At 47.7% G+C, this 19,848-nt stretch overlaps 1 protein-coding gene across 1 annotated transcript in view; it reads right to left on the bottom strand.

The window, feature by feature from the left end:
• LOC146345233 (vasoactive intestinal polypeptide receptor-like) overlaps positions 1-19,848 on the bottom strand; it is a 171,271-nt gene that overhangs the window by 55,831 nt on the left and 95,592 nt on the right. The window contains exons 4-5 of the mRNA XM_084859444.1: positions 6,224-6,330; positions 317-414 (exon numbers count right to left, since the gene is read on the bottom strand). Coding sequence (XP_084715570.1) covers positions 317-414; positions 6,224-6,330 — 205 coding nt within the window. The remainder of the gene's footprint in view (positions 1-316; positions 415-6,223; positions 6,331-19,848) is intronic.

Below are 19,848 nucleotides of genomic sequence, written 5' to 3'. Positions count from 1 at the left end.
CTGCCTCATGATGTATATTAACCATGCCTCATATTATAGCCATGCCTCATATGGTTATTTTCATGTTCTTTTTTGTTCTCTCAATAACCCTGTGAGCTGGGTTAGTTTGAGAGGCAACGGTTCCACAAAGATCACCTCTCGAGCTTCAAGCTTGGGTGGGCATTTGAACCCTGGTCCAAGTCTACCACTCTGCCCACCACAACACTCCATTGGTTCACCACATCGTACCATTCAGGGGGCGTTCTTGGAGCCAAGGAACAAGCCAATCCTCCCCTCACCCTCAAGTTCCCCCCTCTCTTCACAGATCCCCCATTACCTGAAAAAACACAGAACAATCATGGCCAACGTTAGAGCAATGAGAGACAAACTGTGTCCGATGGTGTATCCAGTCTTCACAGTGCCATAGAAAGCAGTCTGGTGACACAGAAAAGAGAAGCGAATAACAGCTTGCTTACTTATCAGACAGATAGACAGATTTATATCCTGCTCTTTGACGATCAGGCCCTCCAAGTGGTTTACAATATTTTCAAATACAATTTCAACTTCTTCTTTCATCTCTGCCCCCATTGGCAAGACCTCATCCTTCACTATGGGGCAGTGTTCTGCTGATACCCACACTCCCCAGATCTGATCACTTATCCTCCCCCTGCCATTTTTCAGTCGATTAAAGAAATCCTCACCATTGTTCTCTATGCTCCAAAGCATTCTTCTCAAACATACTTGCAGGACCCCCAAAAGGTGGTGACCTTCAGCACTCTCAGGGCTGGCCCAAAACATTTTGCTGCCTGAGGCAAAGAACAAAATGGCACCCCGCCCATCCATGTACAAAAGTCTCCTGGACTGGCTGTTGAACCTTTCTTGGACGATGGGACAGTGTCGTACACTGCACCGGAAGGCAGCAAGCTAACTTCAGGGGCACAGGGCAGGCCATGGGGCATGGAGATCTCTCCTCCAACAATCTGCTGTCACCTCTCAGCATCTGCTGCCTAAAGCAACCATCTCACTCTGCCTCATAGTAGGGCCGGCCCCAGGCATCACCCTCTGGCAACTGCCTGAAGAAGACTGTTGTTCTCTAGGGTGGCAGAGCTCTTTTAGAGTACGTGGAGCCAAAGCAGGGAGGAATCAAGGAATCTTAGACCAGCGGTGGTCCCAGTTTTGTGGAACTCCCTCTGCAAGGAAGCAGCCAGTGCATAGCAGTCCATAGAGGTGCAGAGGGCAACTTAAAATGTTTTGTTCCAGCAGGCACCGAGTGAGTTGCAGTTTTAGGGATCTTATGCATGGACTGGTCTTATGGCTATATTCGTAGCAGAAAGGGCAGGTCCTGAAAGTTGAACCTCCCCTGCACTTTTGCAGCCTTTACCGCCTCTGACCTCTTTCTCAATGGCTGATGAGTTCTGGCCATGTACATCTGCCACAGCCCCTCTGGCTGCCATTGGCTTACCAGCACCAAGGTCATAGAAAGATTCACCAGTCTTGGTTAGGGTTTTTTTCTTGCCAAGATCCTAGCACCTGCGAGTGACCTACATTATTCCCGTTTAAGTGACACTGGTATCAGTGGAGGAATCAAGCACACAGAACAATAGAAAGCTGCCCTACATCTGGTCAGTTCAGTCTGTTTGTCCATTTGGCCAGTACTGTCTACTGCCACTAGCCATCAGCTGGCCCCGGATCCTTTTGTTTTTCTCAACGGGAGACATCTGGGATTGAATCTGGGACTTTTTGCATGCAAGGCACCTACTCTACCACTGAACTGTGGTTTATGGTCCCTGGCTATGTCCTTTATCCCCTTTCCCATTGTAATCAGTGGCAGTGAACAGTGCTTCATTATAGCTGGATTGTGCCAAATGATGTTACAGTACTTTACACACCACAGTGTGCTATGGAAAAATATAGGATAATTGTTTTAAAGTAGTTCTATTAAATGTTAATGGGAAAGTCATACAATGAGCACCCCTGATCTATTGGAGAGAGAGAGAGAGAGAGAGAGAGAGCACATTTTTAGCTGTTTACAGCAGCTGGCTTCTTATTATCTTCCAGTGCTCAAATTCCAGGCAGTGGCAGCTGGTGTCTCTGGTTCCCGAGGTGCTGTGATTCCATTCAGGGTTTTAGATACCACCAGCCAAAACTCTTAACAGTGCTATCCAAGGTGCTGAAAGGTGTAATCCAAGGTGCTGACCCCTATTCTCCAAATGGGCCTTGGATAGCACCGGATAGCACCTTGGATAGCACTGTTAAGAGTTTTGGCTGGTGGTAAGTAAAACCCTAAATGGAATCAAAGCCCCTCTGGAACTGGAGTCATCAGCCACCACTGGTTCCAGGCAAAAACTTAAGTCCCCTACGCTTTTAAACTGGCTGCTTACTGTCAGGAATTGCTGCCTTGTATAAATGCCCGGATGCCAAGAAAACCACATGGGTCTGTCTGTCTGTCTGTCTATCTATCTATCTATCTATCTATCTATCTATCTATCTATCTTAATTAATCTATTATTTATTTATTAAATTTATTAATCGCCCATCTGGCTGGTCACCCAGCCACTCTGGGCGATGTACAGCATATAATAAAACAGTTTAAAATAATAAAATTCTACAATAAAAACATTTTCTAAAATACCCTAACCCACCCCAAATGCCTGCCTGAACAACCACATTTTTAATGCATGGCGGAAGCTCATTAAAGAGGGGGCATGGCGGAGTTCCCTAGGGAGGGAGTTCCACAGAGTGGGGGCCACCACAGAAAAGGCCCTCTCCCTCGACCCCACCAGTCTAGCTGTCCTGGCTTACATTTTAAAATTCACAAACTAAATTGATGCCAGTATGGACAATTGTAGTTTTGGCCACAGCAGTAACATCGATTGCTGAACAAAGGAGACATGGGCACAAGGTTCTGATTTAGCTGGCCACTGTTCTACCTGGCACAGGGAGGAAAGAATTGGTAAGGGGGCAGAGCCCAATGGTAGAGGCTTGGCATGTTGGAGGTCCCGGGTTCAATCGCTGGCATCTCCACTTCAAAGAATCAGACAGTGGGGCGGCGGGGAGTTGCTCTGACTGCTTGGTCATTTGGGATGCCTTTTTCTGCAGCTTCCTAAAAAATGATATTGTAGAGCTGGAAAAAGTGCAGAAAAGGGCAAGTAAAATGATCAAGGGGCTGGAGCAACTCCACTATGATGGAAGGTTACAACCGCTGGGATTGTTTAGCTTGGAGAAAAGGTGAGTGAGGGGGACATGGCAGAGGTGTATAAAATCATGCATGGTGTGGAGAAAGCGGATAGGGAGACATTTTTCTCTCTCTCTCAGAATACTAGAACCCAAAGGGGTTATCCTATGAAGCTGATCGTTGGGAGATTCAGGACAGATCAAAGGAAGGACTTGTTCCCACAGCGCAGAGTTAAACTATGGAATTTGCTACCCCAAGAGGTAGTGATGGCTACCAATTTGGATGGCTATAAAAGGGGATTGGACAAATTCCTGGAGGAGAAGGCTATGAATGGTTACTAATCCTGATGGCTATATGCTTCCTCCAGTCTCAGAGGCAGTAAGCCTATGTACACCTGTTGCTGGGGAAAATGAGTGGGAGGGTGTTGCCCTGCTTGTGGGTTTTCCATGGGCAGCTGGCTGGCCGCTGTGTGAACAGAATGCTGGGCTAGATGGACCCTTGGTGTGGTCCAGCAGGGCGCTTATTATGTTCTAGTGTTCCTGGTTCAGTGTAAAATGGATACAGACCTCTGGTGCAAAGGAGTCTCTGCACACCTGACTGAGCTTGGCTTGAACATTAGCTTCCTGGAGAGGAATGCTGACATATGGGCTACTCCATCTCTGCAACTCAGTCCCCACCTGAGCAAATGTGGAGGCTTAGCAGCTGAACTTCAGAATGACTTTGTGAGCCTGACGAAAAAGGGAAACTGCTAACTGCTGCATTTAGCACATATGCATGGGAAAGGGGGTGGGATCAGGGGAAAGAGGGGATGGCCATTTGAGGAAGCCCGGCGGTCTGGACTGGGACCCCAGGTTGGCCTTTTTTCCCTGCAGGACCCTTTTCTGTCTAAACATGCATTGGATTGTGCCCTTAGGGAGAAAGTGTCACAGTTTGCTATGGCACGGGTCCAGTTTGATCCAGAGCTACTGCAGCTCTGTCCACCCACTGATCTGGATTGGAGCAAGTCCGCTTTTATGGAGCAGTTGCGTGGAGAATTCAGACCACTCAGCTGATGAACTTGTGCCGTCACATCAAAGAGTGATTATTGGAATCACGCCGGCCCCAGGGGCCTGTTCTGAGGGCGCCAGTTCCTATGGAACTGCCTGTGCCGACAGTGGGACCGTGCCACTGGGAGAAGTGTGGCCTCTGCTGACCCCTAAGACAGAGGAATGGTGCTGGCAGCATGGCCTCCATCTCTGTTGTGGGAGTTCAGGATACTTTGATGGCATCCTCTAGAGATTAGCCATTTTAGTCTATTGCAGTCTTCCCAAACTTGGTTCCCTCCAGATGTGCTGGACTGCAACTCCCATCATTCCCAGGGAGTTGCAGTCCAACACATCTGGAGGGAACCAGGTTCAGGAAGGCTGCCATATGGCAGCAAACCCAGCAGAATCTTGTTGCACCTTAAAAATAAACACATTTATCCTGGCATAAACTGCCATGAACTGTAGACTCTCTATAAGACATCACGCCTCTGATGAAATGGCCTATAGTCCCTGAAAGCTTAGGCCAGAGTGGACTGGTTTGCCTTTACGGTGCCACAAGATTATTTGTGTTTTTTGATAGCATCTGTCTATGCCCCTCCATCAAAATCAAAACAAAAAACAAACTCCACCTTTGATGTCAAGAGTTCTGTTTCTCCCACTGTCATTGGACCCACAGTTGTAAGGCCAGTGGGTCAAGAATCATAGAATCATAGAATAGTAGGGTTGGAAGGGGCCTACAAGGCCATCAAGTCTAACCCCCTGCTCAGTGCAGGAATCCAAGTCAGAGCATCCCTGACAGATGGCTGTCCAGCCTCGTCTTGAATGCCTCCAGTGTGGGAGAGCCCACCGCCTCCCTAGGGAATTGGTTCCATTGTCGTACTGCTCTAACAGTCAGGATGTTTCTCCTGATGTTCAGCCGGAATCTGGCTTCCTGGAACTTGAGCCCATTATTCCGTGTCCTGCGCTCTGGGATGATGGAGAAGAGATCCTGGCCTTCCTCTCTGGGACAACCTTTCAAGTACTTGAAGAGTGCTATCATCTCTCCCCTCAGTCTTCTCTTCTCAAGGCTAAACATGCCCAGTTCTTTCAGTCTCTCCTTATAGGGCTTTGTTTCCAGTCCCCTGATCATCTTTGTTGCCCTCCAGAACCGTTTACTCTGTCATCAACCAAACCCTGGTGGGGCCCATTTCTTTATTCTGCGGAGGGTGGTGGAATTTTGGGGAATGATTACATAATGACTGAGCTTACACAACATGCTAACCCACGCTGAATGGTTGAGTGTGGGTTATTGTTAAACTGTGGGTTATCACGTTGTCTGAATGCAGCGCATTTTCCGCAGGGTGGCTTGTTAACCATGCAGTGTGGCTTATTTTTCTGGAACAAGCCAACTTGAGAACCCATGGTTTGTTGTTCGGTTGTTCAGGGTGGTTAACAAGCCACACTGTGGAAAACGCACTGCATTCCGACAACATGGTAACTTATGGTTCAACAGCCACCCATGGTTCAACAACAACCCACACTCAACAACCAATTGACTGTGGGTTAGCGTGTTGCATGAACCCAGCCATTTCTGGATATAAGGATGGATCCAGATTTAGTAATACTTAGAGTAGGCCCATTGTAATCAATAGGACCTAAGTTACTCATGTCTAGTCAAAGTCCCATGGATTTCAATGGGTCTGTTCTAAGTATGGTTACATCTGCATTCAGTCCAAAAAAGAACAGCTTAGGGAGAAAGTCACAGTGAGTCCAATGAAGCAGCACCTGGGAAGGGCAGCGGTGGGGGTGGTGTGGAGTATATGCCTTGCCTAGAATTTACTGATTTATTTGAAACACCGATGCCCTGCCTGCTAACCAAAGTTCTTCAAACAGCTTATAACATACTTGGCATACAATAAACCAGACAATCGTGATGTGAGAGTCCCTCTCGCCCAGGCTGCTGCTTTGTTGGAATGCCAAATGCAACTCAAGGCCCGACCCTTTCTGAAACCAAATGTTCGGTTTCTCAGCAACCCCAGGGAATCCTATCTAATATTTTACTGACCTCCTCCATTGAGGATGTGCTGTTGGCATCGTACCCACAAGCCACTGCGTACGGAGCAGGGTACATCTCGGACCAGCCGTCACTGGTGCAGTTCCTGCTCACGTTACCTAGATGGGAATGAAGCCAGAAGATTCTATAACTGAAGACAAAGCTTTGGGAACAATCCGCATGACTTGTGTAAGGCGCTCGATCTCCAATGCAAGTCAGTTCTTTTACTATCAAAGCCAAAGCCCTTATTGAAAAAACCAAAACCAAATGGACCAAACAGTTGTGTCTTTTTACCATTTTCTTGTATTATCTACTATAAATAAGTAGGTGTATGTGGTGCAGGCTGGTGGCTCTGATTTCAGGGGGGTTCTGAATCCATGCTGGGTTTCAGTGAGAACCAGCTAGAATTCTAAAGGAGCTATCCAAGGTGCTGAACCCTGGCCCCAAACAGGTTCAGAACCTTGGATAGCTCCTTTAGAGTTCCGGCTGGTTCTGACTAAAACCCCACTGAAATTGGAGCCATCAGCCTGCACTGGGTATATGCATATGGACCCCTCTTCCATGCATTCACTGAATATGTGTGTGTGGGGGCTCTGCCTGCTTGCCCTGACCCCAACAGACTTGCTGGCCCTGCTTTTCTGATGTGAAGAAAACACCAGAGTTTTCTGAGAGCGTATCAATCTTTCACCTTTTACTAAGTATTCCCATGCTTCTCTGATGGCCAGGTCTACAGCATTCATGGGAAAAGGCCATCCATGCAGAGGACTCCTCCACACAATAAGGGATCCTGCACCAATCAGGGTTCTTGATTTAAAGGAAGAGTGTTATGAGCATACGCATATAACGCCAATAAAAACCATAACTGGTCAATTAAGACTTCGGTCCACCTGTGTGCTTATTGCCTCTGAAGGTTAAAAACAACCTCTGTCTCTGGCCAGGGCAGAACAGGACTACAGTACTAAAGGACCACCTCTTCCCGTATGTTCCTGCCTGTGCCCTGAGATCTTCATCTGAGGATCTGCTCTTAGTGCCCCCACACACTGAGATTTGGTGGTTGGCTACTCATGAACAGACCTTTTCTGCGGTGGCCCCCAAATTAGGGCATGCTGTCCCTAGAGATGTCCACCTGGCGCCTACAGTGTTGAATTTTCTGCACTAGGCAAAGACTTCTTTTTCTTCTCCCAGGCCTTTAAAAATAATTTTAACTGCTGCTGCTCGTATTTGTGAGGCTGCCTTTTAAAGGTGCAATCCTATCCGGATGCCAGTCAGCCTCTGAAGTCAGAAGGCTGATGGGCATCCTATGCAGAGCTCTGCATTTTTGCTAGATGGGCTTTTTTGCCCATCTAGCTAGGGCTCTGCAGAGGGGGAGGGAAAGAGGCTGGGAGAGGCTGGGGAGAGCTCGTATCCCTGCTTCCCTAGTCCCCTCCCCTCCCTGCCCACAGAACCGCCCCCTTTCCCTCCTCTCTGAGGTTGCTTTTGCAACCTCGGAGAGGCAGCTGGCTCAATTCTCTCTGCACTGGCTGTGAGGGGGTGGGGGCAGGGAGCTTGGACTCCTGGAACTATGGTCGGCACACTGTCCTTGGATTCAGGAATCCAAACTGCTACACCCCCCCCCCCGATGCTGCCTAGGGGCCAGAGGATTGCTCTTCCCAACAATCTTTGGCTATAGGGTGACTCATAAATCAAAATGAACAATAACAGTAATAATAATAATAATATTAATAATAATAATGGATATCCAGTCCCCCCTTCCAAGGCTGACTGATTACTCTAACAAAGTGGTGTAGTGGCTAGAGAGTTGGACTGGGCCTTGGGAGATCCCACTCAGCTATGAAGTTCACTGGATGACTTTGGGCCAGTCACTGACTCTCAGCCTAAACTGCCTCACAGGGTTGTTGTGAGGATAAGAATAGAGAGGAGGAGGACCACATAAGTCACCTTGGGTCCCCTGCAAGAGGAAAAAAGACAGGATATAAATGTAATGAAATAAATAAATAAATAAATAAATATAATCACCAGAGCTATTTCATTTATTTATTTACAACATTTATATTAGTGCTGTGCTGAAATGTTCGATTCTTCCATTTCCAGCATTTTGTGGGGGCGAAACAAAAACTCTGGTGAAAGAGGCTGTGGAGGGGAGAATTTCAAGAAACTTTCTCCTTCAGGAGGAGGACAGGATTTCTGCTGACCTTTTTAAGTGTAGTTTGTGCCTGAGGAGACTTCTTTCTATTTTTCTACTTTAAAAAAAAAAAATTAAAAACACCCCTGGCTCAGAACTTTATAGAGAAGCTTCTCCAGCCCAGCAGCTCTTTCTGAACTCCCATGAGACCACACGTCCTCACCCTCTCCTATAGGCATTCAGGAAGCACTCCTTGGCTTGAGAAGCTTCTTTGCAAAGCAAGAGTAAATGGGGATTTTAGAGCTTTAGAAAAGCTCTGTTCTTCCTTGCAACAACACAGAGCAAGCAAGATAAGAGTTTTTCTAAAGCTCCCGAAGTCCCATTTGTTCTTGTTTGCACCAGATGCTTTGCAAAGAAGTTTCTGCAAGCTGGGAGTTCTTCCTGAATGCTTATTGGAGAGGGTGTGGTCAGCGGTCTCATAGGAGTTCAAGAAGTGCTGCTGGGCTAGAGAAGCCTGTTTTAAAGAGTATTGTGCTGGGGGCATTTTTCAAGTCCCTCCCCCCACAATAGAAGATCCTTCAGCTACCTCCCAAACTTAAAAAGGTATGTAGAAACTCAGTCAGGCTCCCCAAGGCGAAAATTATTCAAAATTCTCCCCCTCCCTGTGAAAGAGGCAGAAAAAAAAAGTCTCTTTCTCAGGGAGAGAAAAGAATTCCAGAAAATTGGGGAAAGGATTTGGCACAGCACTGATGTATATACTGCTTCACATCTTGGCAGATTACAGAGTGGTGAACTATAAAAGATAAAAGGATAAAAAGAGTAAAGCACCATATTAAAAAAACGTTTTTTAAACAGAGTACCAATAAAAACTCTCTGGAAAAGACCCTGATGCTGGGAAAGACTGAAGGCAAAAGGAGAAGGGGATGGCAGAGGATGAGATGGCTAGATAGCATCACCGATGCAATGAATATGGACTTGAGCACGCTCTGGGAGAGAGCGCAGGACAGGAAGGCCTGGCATGCTATGGTCCATGGGGTCACGAAGAGTCGGACATGACTGAACGACTGAACAACAACAAAACCAATAAAAACCGTGGCTGGTCAGTCAAGGAAGGCTTCTTGAAATACAGATGTTGTCAGGAGATGCTGAAAACAACACAACATTGGTGCCTGCCTGACTTCCAGAGGCAGGGAGTTCCAAAGAAAGGGGGTTGCCACAATGAAGGCTCTTTTCTGGGTGGACTCCAATAGGGCAATAGGTCCATGTGGAACCACCAGGAGCAAGCTCTCTGATGACCCCAGTGGCTGAGCAGCTTGATGAGGGAGCTATAGGGGCTCCTCTGCCGTGATTCTCTCCTGTGGTAGGATGTGCTTCTTAGATCTTGCTCGGAAGTAGCATCCCTCAATCCCAGAGGCTGAAAAGAAGGAACAGGCCACTACCTTCATGCCTTATGGCTGTAAGCTTTCCGGGGATATCTAGCTCGCTTGCTATGGCAACCAGAGTGCTGGATTAGATGGGTCTTCCGTCTAATCTGGCAATGCCATTTGTGACTGTTTGTCTTTGAACATTTGCATCACAGCTTTCCACCAAATGATGTTCATGGCAAGCTTGACTGGACCCTCTGGGCACACCTGGCATGTTTTTATTTCCACATGTTTGCAGAATACCTAGAAACCCTGTCTGGGTTTTGAACTGCCCACAGTTTGACAGCACAGCAACAAAGCGGTGTGCTTTGTCTCCCTAAGTGCTCTGGCGTTATCTGCGCTACTGCGTAGGTTCAACTCTCAATAGGAAACTCACTTATATGCAATTTCTGCTTTTTTTCTTTATGTCTCGTCCCCTTCCATTATGCTTTTGTTCTTTTTTCCTTGTGCTTGCCAAATTGATGGATGCGCCCCTCTATTCACGAAAGTCTTGTGGTTCTTCCACCCACATCTGGGTTTTAACATTTCTCTTAAGGCAGATTTGAATTGGATTCTCTCTTTCTTTCTCTGCTCTCTCATTTTCTGTCTTTGTCTGACTTTTTTTTTTTATCCAGAGCTTAATTTGTACCCCAGAACTTTTATGGGTGTCAATTCTGAAACGATGTGAAGGAATAATGATGGAAATGCCTTGAATGGGCACAGAATGTATTTCCTCCACCACTAAATAGCTACAACTAGCCCTCATATATGTGTGCCTTAGTACCATAGAAATCTTAGCAAAAAGAAATGACATAATGATTGATACTTATATTGCAGTGGGGCTGATGTGACAAAAGGAGGGATGTTCTTGCAGATTCCAGATAATTTGTCCTGATCACAGGATATCAACTTGGCTTTGGGAAATTCGGCCCCTTTCCCTTCAGTAATGGAGTTGTGTTTCTAAGGCTGCAATCCTATGCCTGTTTAGGCAGAAAAAAAAAGTCCTACAACTCCCAGAATTCCCCAGCCAGCTATGGGGAACTCTGGGAGGTGTAGGACTTTTTTCTATCTAAACATGCATGGGATTGCAGCCTCATTCATTTATGGGTGGGGTTTCTCCACTTTCTTACTGAATTCAACAACAAGAACAACATTGCAAACCTGTGACACTATGTGTACAATTAAACATGATGACAAAAACAGGATTGCTGCTAGAAACAGCAATTTTGTGTTGAGTTAACCCTCCTCTCCCAATAAAGCAGTGTTCTCTGTCAGACTATAATTCCCATCATCCCTAGCTAGGATGGACAATGGACAATGCTGGTGAAGGCTGCAGTAAAGCAGTGACACTTGCTCTAGGCCCCACAAGGCAGGCCACTGGGTCTGGGAAGCCAGCACTAAAAATTTCCCACAATGCACCAGAGAGATCAATGTAGTGTCGCTCCGAGCCATTGTAAGAAGTTAAAGTGCCTCAGCCCCTGACAGGGTGCTGCCATTTAAATATCCCACAATGCCCCAGAGCAATGGTATGTTGGGCTCTTTGGGGTATTGTGGGATATTTAGAATGGTTGTTTCCTCCCTGCTGCTGCCAGACAAGCCCACAGCCAGGGAAGGCCTTGACACAGGAGAGGACCCACCAGACAGCCCTTTGCTGAGGACCCACTCAACCCTAGAGGGCAGTTACAGACAAGGTAAGAAATGGGATGATGCCACACCAGCATTTCCATAAAGAAACACTGCTGGAAGTGTCACATTTCAGAGTCACATTGATGTCGATTCAAGGGCACCTTGTCTTTATTTCTGAAAATTTGAGCACAGCACATTTGGTTCTCTTAACTAATCTCCTCCTAAGAGAACACTCCAAATAAGAGCCCCTCAACTCTGAGCTGAGATGCTCCTTTATCAGGAGTGCACTAAACGTATCTGTAACAATAAAAGAGGATGTGTGGTCTGTCTGTCATCCCCATAGCACAAAGACCGTGAAACCTAGACAACTGAAACTTGGCATGCATATTAAGGGGGCCCTAGGGGTGTGCACCTCAGAGTTTTTTTTTAATGCATTCATTTTAGTTAATTTAAATTAGTGTTGTGCCAAAAATTTCTCCCACATTTTTTCAACCATTCTCATTCAATCTGATAGAAGAGAATTTGCTTTCAAAAAGTAATTCAATGGTGAAGAAATTTTGAAGAAATTCTCATGGGTTGGGTTTGGGTTTCTTGGGCTTACTAAGGAGTGAGCGTACGTGTCCTGTTCTTTTATTGTACAATCATTTCTATGGCAGTCTGTAGCCTCCTCAGCTTCCCACACTTCAATTAAAGCCCAGTGGAAAGCATCGTGAGGTAATTCCTCCTGTAGGGCTTTTTCAGATCAGGAAGTGCAGTCAGTCTGGGAGGCTAGCAGTGATTAGGGAAGCTGAAAAACACCAAAAAGAATTATAAAACACCCTGAGAATGAGGCAGAACAATGGCAGCCTCTTTCACGGGGGAAGAAAATGTTCAGGAAATCGCAGGACAGATTTTGGCAGAGCATTAACTCCACCTCATCCCCGGAGCTGGACACCACACTGCCCCCACCTGCATTGTGGTGGATGCAAACTGCGGGCCAGCCTGCCAAGACAGAGGATGCTGTTGCCTCACGAAGACCCTCAACACCCTCAGGAAAAAAAGGCAGACGCCGTGCTACAAGCCCTGGCGATGGGGAGCCCTATCTGGGAGAAACTGTTGAGAATTTCTCCTCCCCCTGGAGAAATTCCATGAACTTGTCTCCCGAATTTCTCTGCCCACGAACAAGGTGGAGCATTTCGAGAGGCCATTTGCGCACAGCTGTAATTCAAATGGTTCTGTGTATCTGAAGCCTGCAGCGCCATCTTCAGTCACTAGGTGGAAGATGTCACAAACTAGCAGATCGCTTTGCGGTTGAAAGTGAGGGGGGAGTAATCCCAATGACCGAGTGATATGGCTGCCCCCTTCCTCCCTGCTGTGGGGCAGCCTTCCCTCAGGGGAATGGAGTGGACAGTAAGGACTCAGGGGGCTAAAGGGGTACACCATTGCAGGGGCCATATCTAGGGGTGCCGGCAGCTGAGGCTTCACTTCAGTGGGCTGGGCACAATGTGTCCAAATCTGACATCTGTGTAGCTGTGCTTGAAGGCTTTGCGGTATCCAAGGAAGGGCTACTCCAAGCCACGAGAAGCTGGGTCCATCCGCTAGCAAAGGAATGAACAAGCTTGACACTGCAGCTGAATGGGGCAAACATACTCGTATTTCAGCCGCTCCTTTCTCCGGGGATTTGGTGCTCATCTCACTTGGCCATGCTCCAAGTTCAGTGTTTACCCAGCATTCCCCTGCAAGATGTAAGCAAGAGTCCCAAATCCATCACTTTTACTCCCCGGGAACGGCATGAAGATGAGGGGCCAGAGGCGAAAATGGAAAGAAATGTTTATGTTTGTCTTCATGTTTTTGGGAGCTGGCATGATTGAGTCTGTTGTGGCGAGAAACGTAAAAAGAACGAAATGAGTGAGGGTGGGTGGGGCGGCGGGGGAGAAAGAAATTCTCCTGTACGTAGTCCAATGTGGACGTGGAGCTGCAGAGACAGCAATCTGTTTTGGAATAAACATTCAAGGCCGAGAAATGAGAGCGGATTTGGTAAAAACATCTCTGTTTGGGAGGTCACATTTTTCCACGCAGTGTCGAAGCATAGAGCCCTTCTAGCAACATAAACTGACTGGCGATGGCTCTCTCAGGGAGAGGTTTCCCATCACCCGCTACTTGATGCTTTTTGGCCCATCTGCTTTAAAGGCCTCACCACCCTTTGAGGTGCGGATGTGGGTCAGCGCCAGTGGAGGCTGGCGGCTCCAATGTCAGTGGGGTGGCGAGTCTGCTCCGGGTTTCAATCAGAACCAGTCGGAGCTCTAAAGGAGCGATCAAAGTGCGAAGATGGGCTGGCAAGGGCTGATGGGAGTTGCGGTCCAGCAACATCTGGAGGGCCACAAAGTGCCCACCCTGGCTACAGAGAAAGGAGCAAGGATGCCCACTGCTGCTCTTTGCCCCCAAAGGCGCCGTTTACTGCAGACATCAGCTTTGGGCACAAAGAGCAGTGAGGGAGGGGTGGTTTAGGCTGGAAACTGGAGCAAGGGGGAAAGGGTTAACCCCTCCTCCGCCCACACCACAGTTCTGGTCTGAACTGGGGCCCCACATGGCCAGTAGAGGCTGGGGGCTCCGATGTGAGTGGGGTGGTGAATCTGCTCCAGGTTTCAGTCAGAACCCATCAGAACTCTAAAGGAGCTCTCCAAGGTGCGAGGCCTGCATTGCTGTGGTGCTGCGAAGCACCGTGGAGAGCTCCTTTAGAGCTCTCATGGGCTCTGACTGAAACCCAAGGAGGATTGACTGCCCCACTGACATGGGAGCCGCCAACCTCCACTGGTCAGCAGTTCTCCGTGGGCCCCTTCACACACCACCCTCCACGTGTGGCTCTGCTCCTCCGACCGTGGCACGTTTGATGGTCTGGAGGTGGCGCCGTCGGCACTCAGGCAGGCTTCTCCCCGCGACTGGGAACCTCGGGCATCTCCAGAGATGTACGAGAAATTAATTTCAGTTCCTTCACGACCACAGTTTATCCCATTCGCACCTCCCAAACCTGAGCACATTCTGCAGTCAGAGCTCGTGCACCTCCCCCCCCCAAAAAAAGCTTGGGATGCTGTTCATGGGAGGAAAAATGCACTGGAAAAACACGTACATCAGAAAAGTACGCCTGAAAAAATGCACACTTCCTGAAAAGTGTGCGCCAACACGCTTTAATCAATGGGACAGCGCTGCATATTTCCGAACATGCACTGAAGTACGTACCCAAGTGCGCAGCCCAGTACGTCTCAATTTTCACGAAGAAGGAAAAGAAAAAGCCCACTGCCTGATATGGACATGAGTCAGACCGAGCTTTGAGGCGGAGCTCGGAGGACGTCGACGAGCTCCACTTTTGCGGATTTCCACGTCCCTAGGCACAGGCAGTCAAAAATTAAAACCCCATGTGGCAGGATAGGTTTTAAAGTTGGATTAGGGTCACAGGAAGTAAGTCAAGCCATCTAGACCAGTAGACTGGCAGAGGCTCTCCAGGGTGTCAGACAGGATTTTTTCCAGCCCTACTGGGGATGCTGGGGATTGAACCTGGGACCTGCACGTGAAGTACACGCTCTTGACACTGAGCTACAGCCCCTCTGGAAGAGGTCGGAGGCTCAAACTGTACGCCACTGTGGCAGCTCCCCAGAAGACAGAGCCATTGCTCCGCTTCCCTGTTGTGTTGAAGCATCGCCAGTGCAGCTGGCCAGCTGTCCCCAGCTCTCCAGATGTTTGGAACGACAACTCCCAGCATTCCTGGTCACTGGCCATGTTGGCTGGGGATGATGGAAGTTGAAGTCCCATACGTCTGAAGGGCACCAGGTTGGGGAAGGCCGGTCCAGCCACTTACCACTCTGTGGTTGTCAGGTGACACGAGGGGGCCAATGGGATGCCACCTGGCTTTATAAAGCCCCAGGCTTGGGTCTGGCTTCTCAGATGGAGCCGCATGTTTCTGGAGCGGAGATCAAGGTGCTATCAGCTTACTAGCCTGCTTGCGGATCAAGAGTCTTGAGAGAAGCAGCCTCGTTTGCTCAAGGGAGAGACACTCTGTGTTGGCCATCAGGGCTTGGCTGTTCCCATCTGCCTTGCCTCACCCCCAGCCCTTCATAAGGACGCTGCTGCTACCTTTGGTGTATGTGGGTGTAGGTATTTGTGCTGTCTCCAGGACAGCTTGGGGGCATCTGGGAAAAAGAAACCAAAAGCACAGCTACAAGATGGGGGATGCTTGGCTCAACAATACTGCAAGCGAGAAGGATCTTGGAATTGTTGTCTATCACAAGCTGAATATGAGCCAACCATGTGAGGTGGCTGCAAAAAAGGCAAATGCTGTTTTGGACTGCATTAGTAGAAGTATAGCTTCCAAATCCCGTGAAGTACTAGTTCCCCCCTACTCAGCACTGGCTAGGCCTCATCTGGAATACTGTGTCCAGTTCTGGGCACTGTACTTTAAGAAGGATGCAGACAAACTGGAGAGGGTTCAGAGGAGGGCAACAAAGATGACCAGGGGCCTGGAAACAAAGCCCTATGAAGAGAGACTGAAAGAACTGGGCATGTTGAGCCGCGAGAATAGAAGACTGCGGGGAGATAGGATAGCGCTTTTCAAGTACTTGAAAGGTTGTCACAGAGAGGAAGGCCAGGAGCCAGGGTAGTGTAGTGGCAAGAGTGCTGGACTGGGAGTCGGGAGATCCGGGTTCTAGTCCCCACTCGGCCATGGAAGCTCACTGGGTGACTTTGGGCCAGTCACAGACTCTCAGCTCAACCCACCTCACAGGGTTGTTGTTGTGAGGATAAAATGGAGGAGGAGGACTATGTACGCCGCCTAGGGTTCCTTAAGGAGGAAAAAAGGTGGGATATAACTGCAAGCAAGCAAGCAAGGAATAAATAAATAAATAAATTCTCTATCACCCCAGAGTCCAGGACATGGAATAATGGGCTCAAGTGAATCCAGATTCCGGCTGAACATCAGGAAAAACTTGCTGACTGTTAGGGTGATATGACAGTGGAACTGATTACCTGGGGAGGTGGTGGGCTCTCCCACACTGGAGGCATTCCAGATGAGGCTGGACAGCCACTTGTCAGGGATGCTTTGACTTGGATTCCTGCATTGAGCAGGGGGTTTGTCTCGATGGCCTTATAGACCCCTTCCAACCCTATGGTTCTATGATCTGCCCAGGGAGAGGCTTTCTCCATCTTGCCTCTTGTGCTTCCAAGAGACAGCCAGAAGGGGTGATGCTGTGAGGGTACCTTTTCTTTGCTCAGGAGGTGGGACCCTGTTGAGAGGAGGGTCTCTTTCTGCTGCTTGAAGTGCCTTGTTTGTTTTTTCTTTCCCCCCTTTTTTGCTGTGAGTTTGATGTTAATCTTATTGTTAGGTCTCTTAACATGAACTGCTTAGTGAATTGTTGAAAGCAATGATATGTTGTCATGAGAAATGGATATTGTTAACTGACAACTTGGTATGTCTTGTGTTTATTTAAAGGTTGATATGACTTTGAAAACTGTTCAGAAACTTCAGCTGGTCCAGGATGCTGCAGCCTGATTGCAGGCCAGGGCCAGTTACAGGGAAGACACAACTCCCCGGGGTATAGCAGCTTCACTGGCAACCGGCCTGTTTCTGGGTACAGTTCAAAGTGCCACTTATGACCTATAAATCCTTATATACAGCTTAGGACCAGGCTACCTGAAAGACCGCCTTCTCTCATACGAGCCTGCCAGGGTCTTATGAGCTTTGGAAAAGGCCCTTCTTTCAATACCACCACTTTCTGAGGTGCATTTGACGGTGATGTGAAAGAGGGCCTTCTTCTCGGTGGCCGCTCCCAGGCTGTGGAACTCCCTGCTGAGGGAGGCTAGGTTTCCTCTACCTGCTGCCCTTCCACTGGCAGGCAAATGCTTTTTAAAAATTATTATTCAAGCAGGCTTTTGGCATGTAAGTGGATCTGTTGGGTCGGATGCTGTTTTTATTCCATTATTGTGTTTTTAATTGTGTTTGTTTTATTATTGTTTTAATCAAGTTTTAGTTATGATTGCAAGCTGCCTTCAGTGCCATTTTCTTGGTAGAAAGGCACCGTACAAATCAAATACATAAATAAACAAACTGTAATTGAGTTAATCAGTTTTGTCATATTGGTGTTAATCAATATTGTAATGATGGTGATTGCTTTGAGTACAACGTCTTGTGGAAAATGCATCATAGAAATAAATCAGGCTTCTAAACTAAGCAAGGAGCCTGCAGAAGTCACCCCACTGCAAAAGTTGCCCCTCCAACATGTGGGGGGCTGCAGGGAGAGGCGACGGGGATGTAAAAGAGGGGCTAGGACAAATGGGTGGGGTTATCCCTTGTTGTTGTTGTTGTTGTTCAGTCGTTCAGTCATGTCCGACTCTTCATGACCCCATGGACCATAGCACGCCAGGCCTTCCTGTCCTGCGCTCTCTCCCGGAGCGTGCTCAAGTTCATATTCATTGCATCCGTGATGCTATCTAGCCATCTCATCCTCTGCCGTCCCCTTCTCCTTTTGCCTTCAGTCTTTCCCAGCATCAGGGTCTTTTCCAGAGCGTTTTCTCTTCGCATAAGGTGGCCAAAATATTTGAGCTTCAGCTTCATTATCTGTCCTTCCAATGAGCACTCAGGGTTGATTTCCTTTAGGATGGACTGATTTGACCTCCTTGCAGTCCAGGGGACTCGTAAGAGTCTTCTCCAGCACCACAGTTCGAAAGCATCGATTCTTCGGCGCTCAGCCTTCTTATAGTCCAGCTCTCACAGCCATACATTACTACTGGGAAAACCATAGCTTTGATTAGACGGACCTTTGTCGGCAAGGTGATGTCTCTGCTTCTGACTATGCTGTCTAGGTTGGCCATAGCTTTCCTCCCAAGGAGCAAGCGTCTTTTAATTTCATGGCTACAGTCACCGTCTGCGGTGATCTTGGAGCCCAAGAAAGTAAAATCTGTCACTACTCTCCCCCTAATTGTATATGGGGGGGGGGCGTGAACGTCTGAATAAGGTTCAGGACCTGCACTGATTCTCTTTAGGATCATAAGCACATGCTGTACTGCCCAATGTGCATGCCTATTTTTCCTACGTCAACTTGCAAATGAACGTTTTTTTTAAAACACAGAGACCATAATGGGATAAATCTCCAGTGCTCTATGCCTCCACCAAAAACCCCCGTGCCCTCGCGGGAAACCAAATAAGACCAATTTGATATCTGGAGGGGAGGGTGTGAGTGTAAAATCTAATTGCATCATATTAACCCTGCTTAGGGCACTGCAGGTTTTCCAGGGTGGAAAGGCATTTAACTGCATTTCCAGGTGCAGAGACATAGCCTGGAGTCAATGCAGGGCGGTGGGGGAAATGAACTCAACCCGGTGGATTAACTTGTCTGCAAAAGAGCATCAAGTGAGAGCAAATGATTAACTGAAGCGGCAGCTGACAGCCAGCGAGGAAAAGCTTCTGAGAATCCAGCTGCCCTGAAGAATGGAGAGAGGTCTTTGAAACAGTAGGAAACGGAGCACAGGAGGTGGACATGATTCGGGTGATGATGAGAAGGAAGACAACAGCTCTGCGTTAACATGATTCTGTTAAGGCTGACCTAATTTCTGATCTTGCACGGTTCTGCAGACATAACCGTCTCTATCCTGGCTAACTAGGAAACTTGACGCTCTGCAGTCAGGCAGCCTGAGTGTTACCGATGGGAGAGAAATTCATCTGGTTCCAACTAATATGCGAATCAGAAGACAGTTATCCATCTGTTTTCGCACATCTCCAAATGCTGCAGTGTGGTTCTCCATCTGAAAAACGTGCACAGCAAGGCATTCGTGAGGCCCTAATAATTAGGGAATACTGGGTTAACAAATGTGTACACTGGGGCAAAATTGCTTACAAAATTACACTTGTTACTGAAAATCACTTCCAAACATAGGTATATTGGGGGAAATTGCATATGAAAATGCATATGAATTTTCAAGTGTATATGAGGGGAAATGAACACAAAAATGTATACAAATTTTCATGTAGGTGTTAAAAAACGCATTTGCAAAATGAGGCAGAAATAGGCTGGAACGTACTTACACTTGAAAAATTTGAATGTTGATGGTAAGAATTCCTTCAAAGGCAGCTTCTGGAGAATTTTGATTACAGAGATATGGCAATTTCATGCACATGACACACAGTATGTAATTTGGTGCAAAGTTGGTTTAGTAGCATGCCATTTCTAGTCCTCATGGTGGCAAGCAAAAATTGCCCAAAACTCTTTGTAGAAAAACACCTTGTGGAAAGCCTGCCGAGAAACAGTAGGGCAGCTTTCCTTAACTTGGTGCCCTCCAGATGTTTTGGATTACATGCCCCTGCATTCCTGACCATTGACCATGCTGGCTGGGGCTGATGGGAGATAAAGTCCAAAACATCTAGAGGGCGTGAGGGTGGGGAAGGCTGCAACATGTATCTATGGTTCCAGGATAGAACAACCAATCTTCTTTCTGACTTAACCACATCCTGACGATAGTTTTGG

Source organism: Heloderma suspectum, chromosome 5 (genome assembly GCF_057233095.1).
Source record: "Heloderma suspectum isolate Gila_16-S chromosome 5, 16-S_ref, whole genome shotgun sequence".
NCBI classification, from domain to species: domain Eukaryota; kingdom Metazoa; phylum Chordata; class Lepidosauria; order Squamata; family Helodermatidae; genus Heloderma; species Heloderma suspectum.
This window is presented reverse-complemented; position numbering and strand designations above follow the sequence as displayed.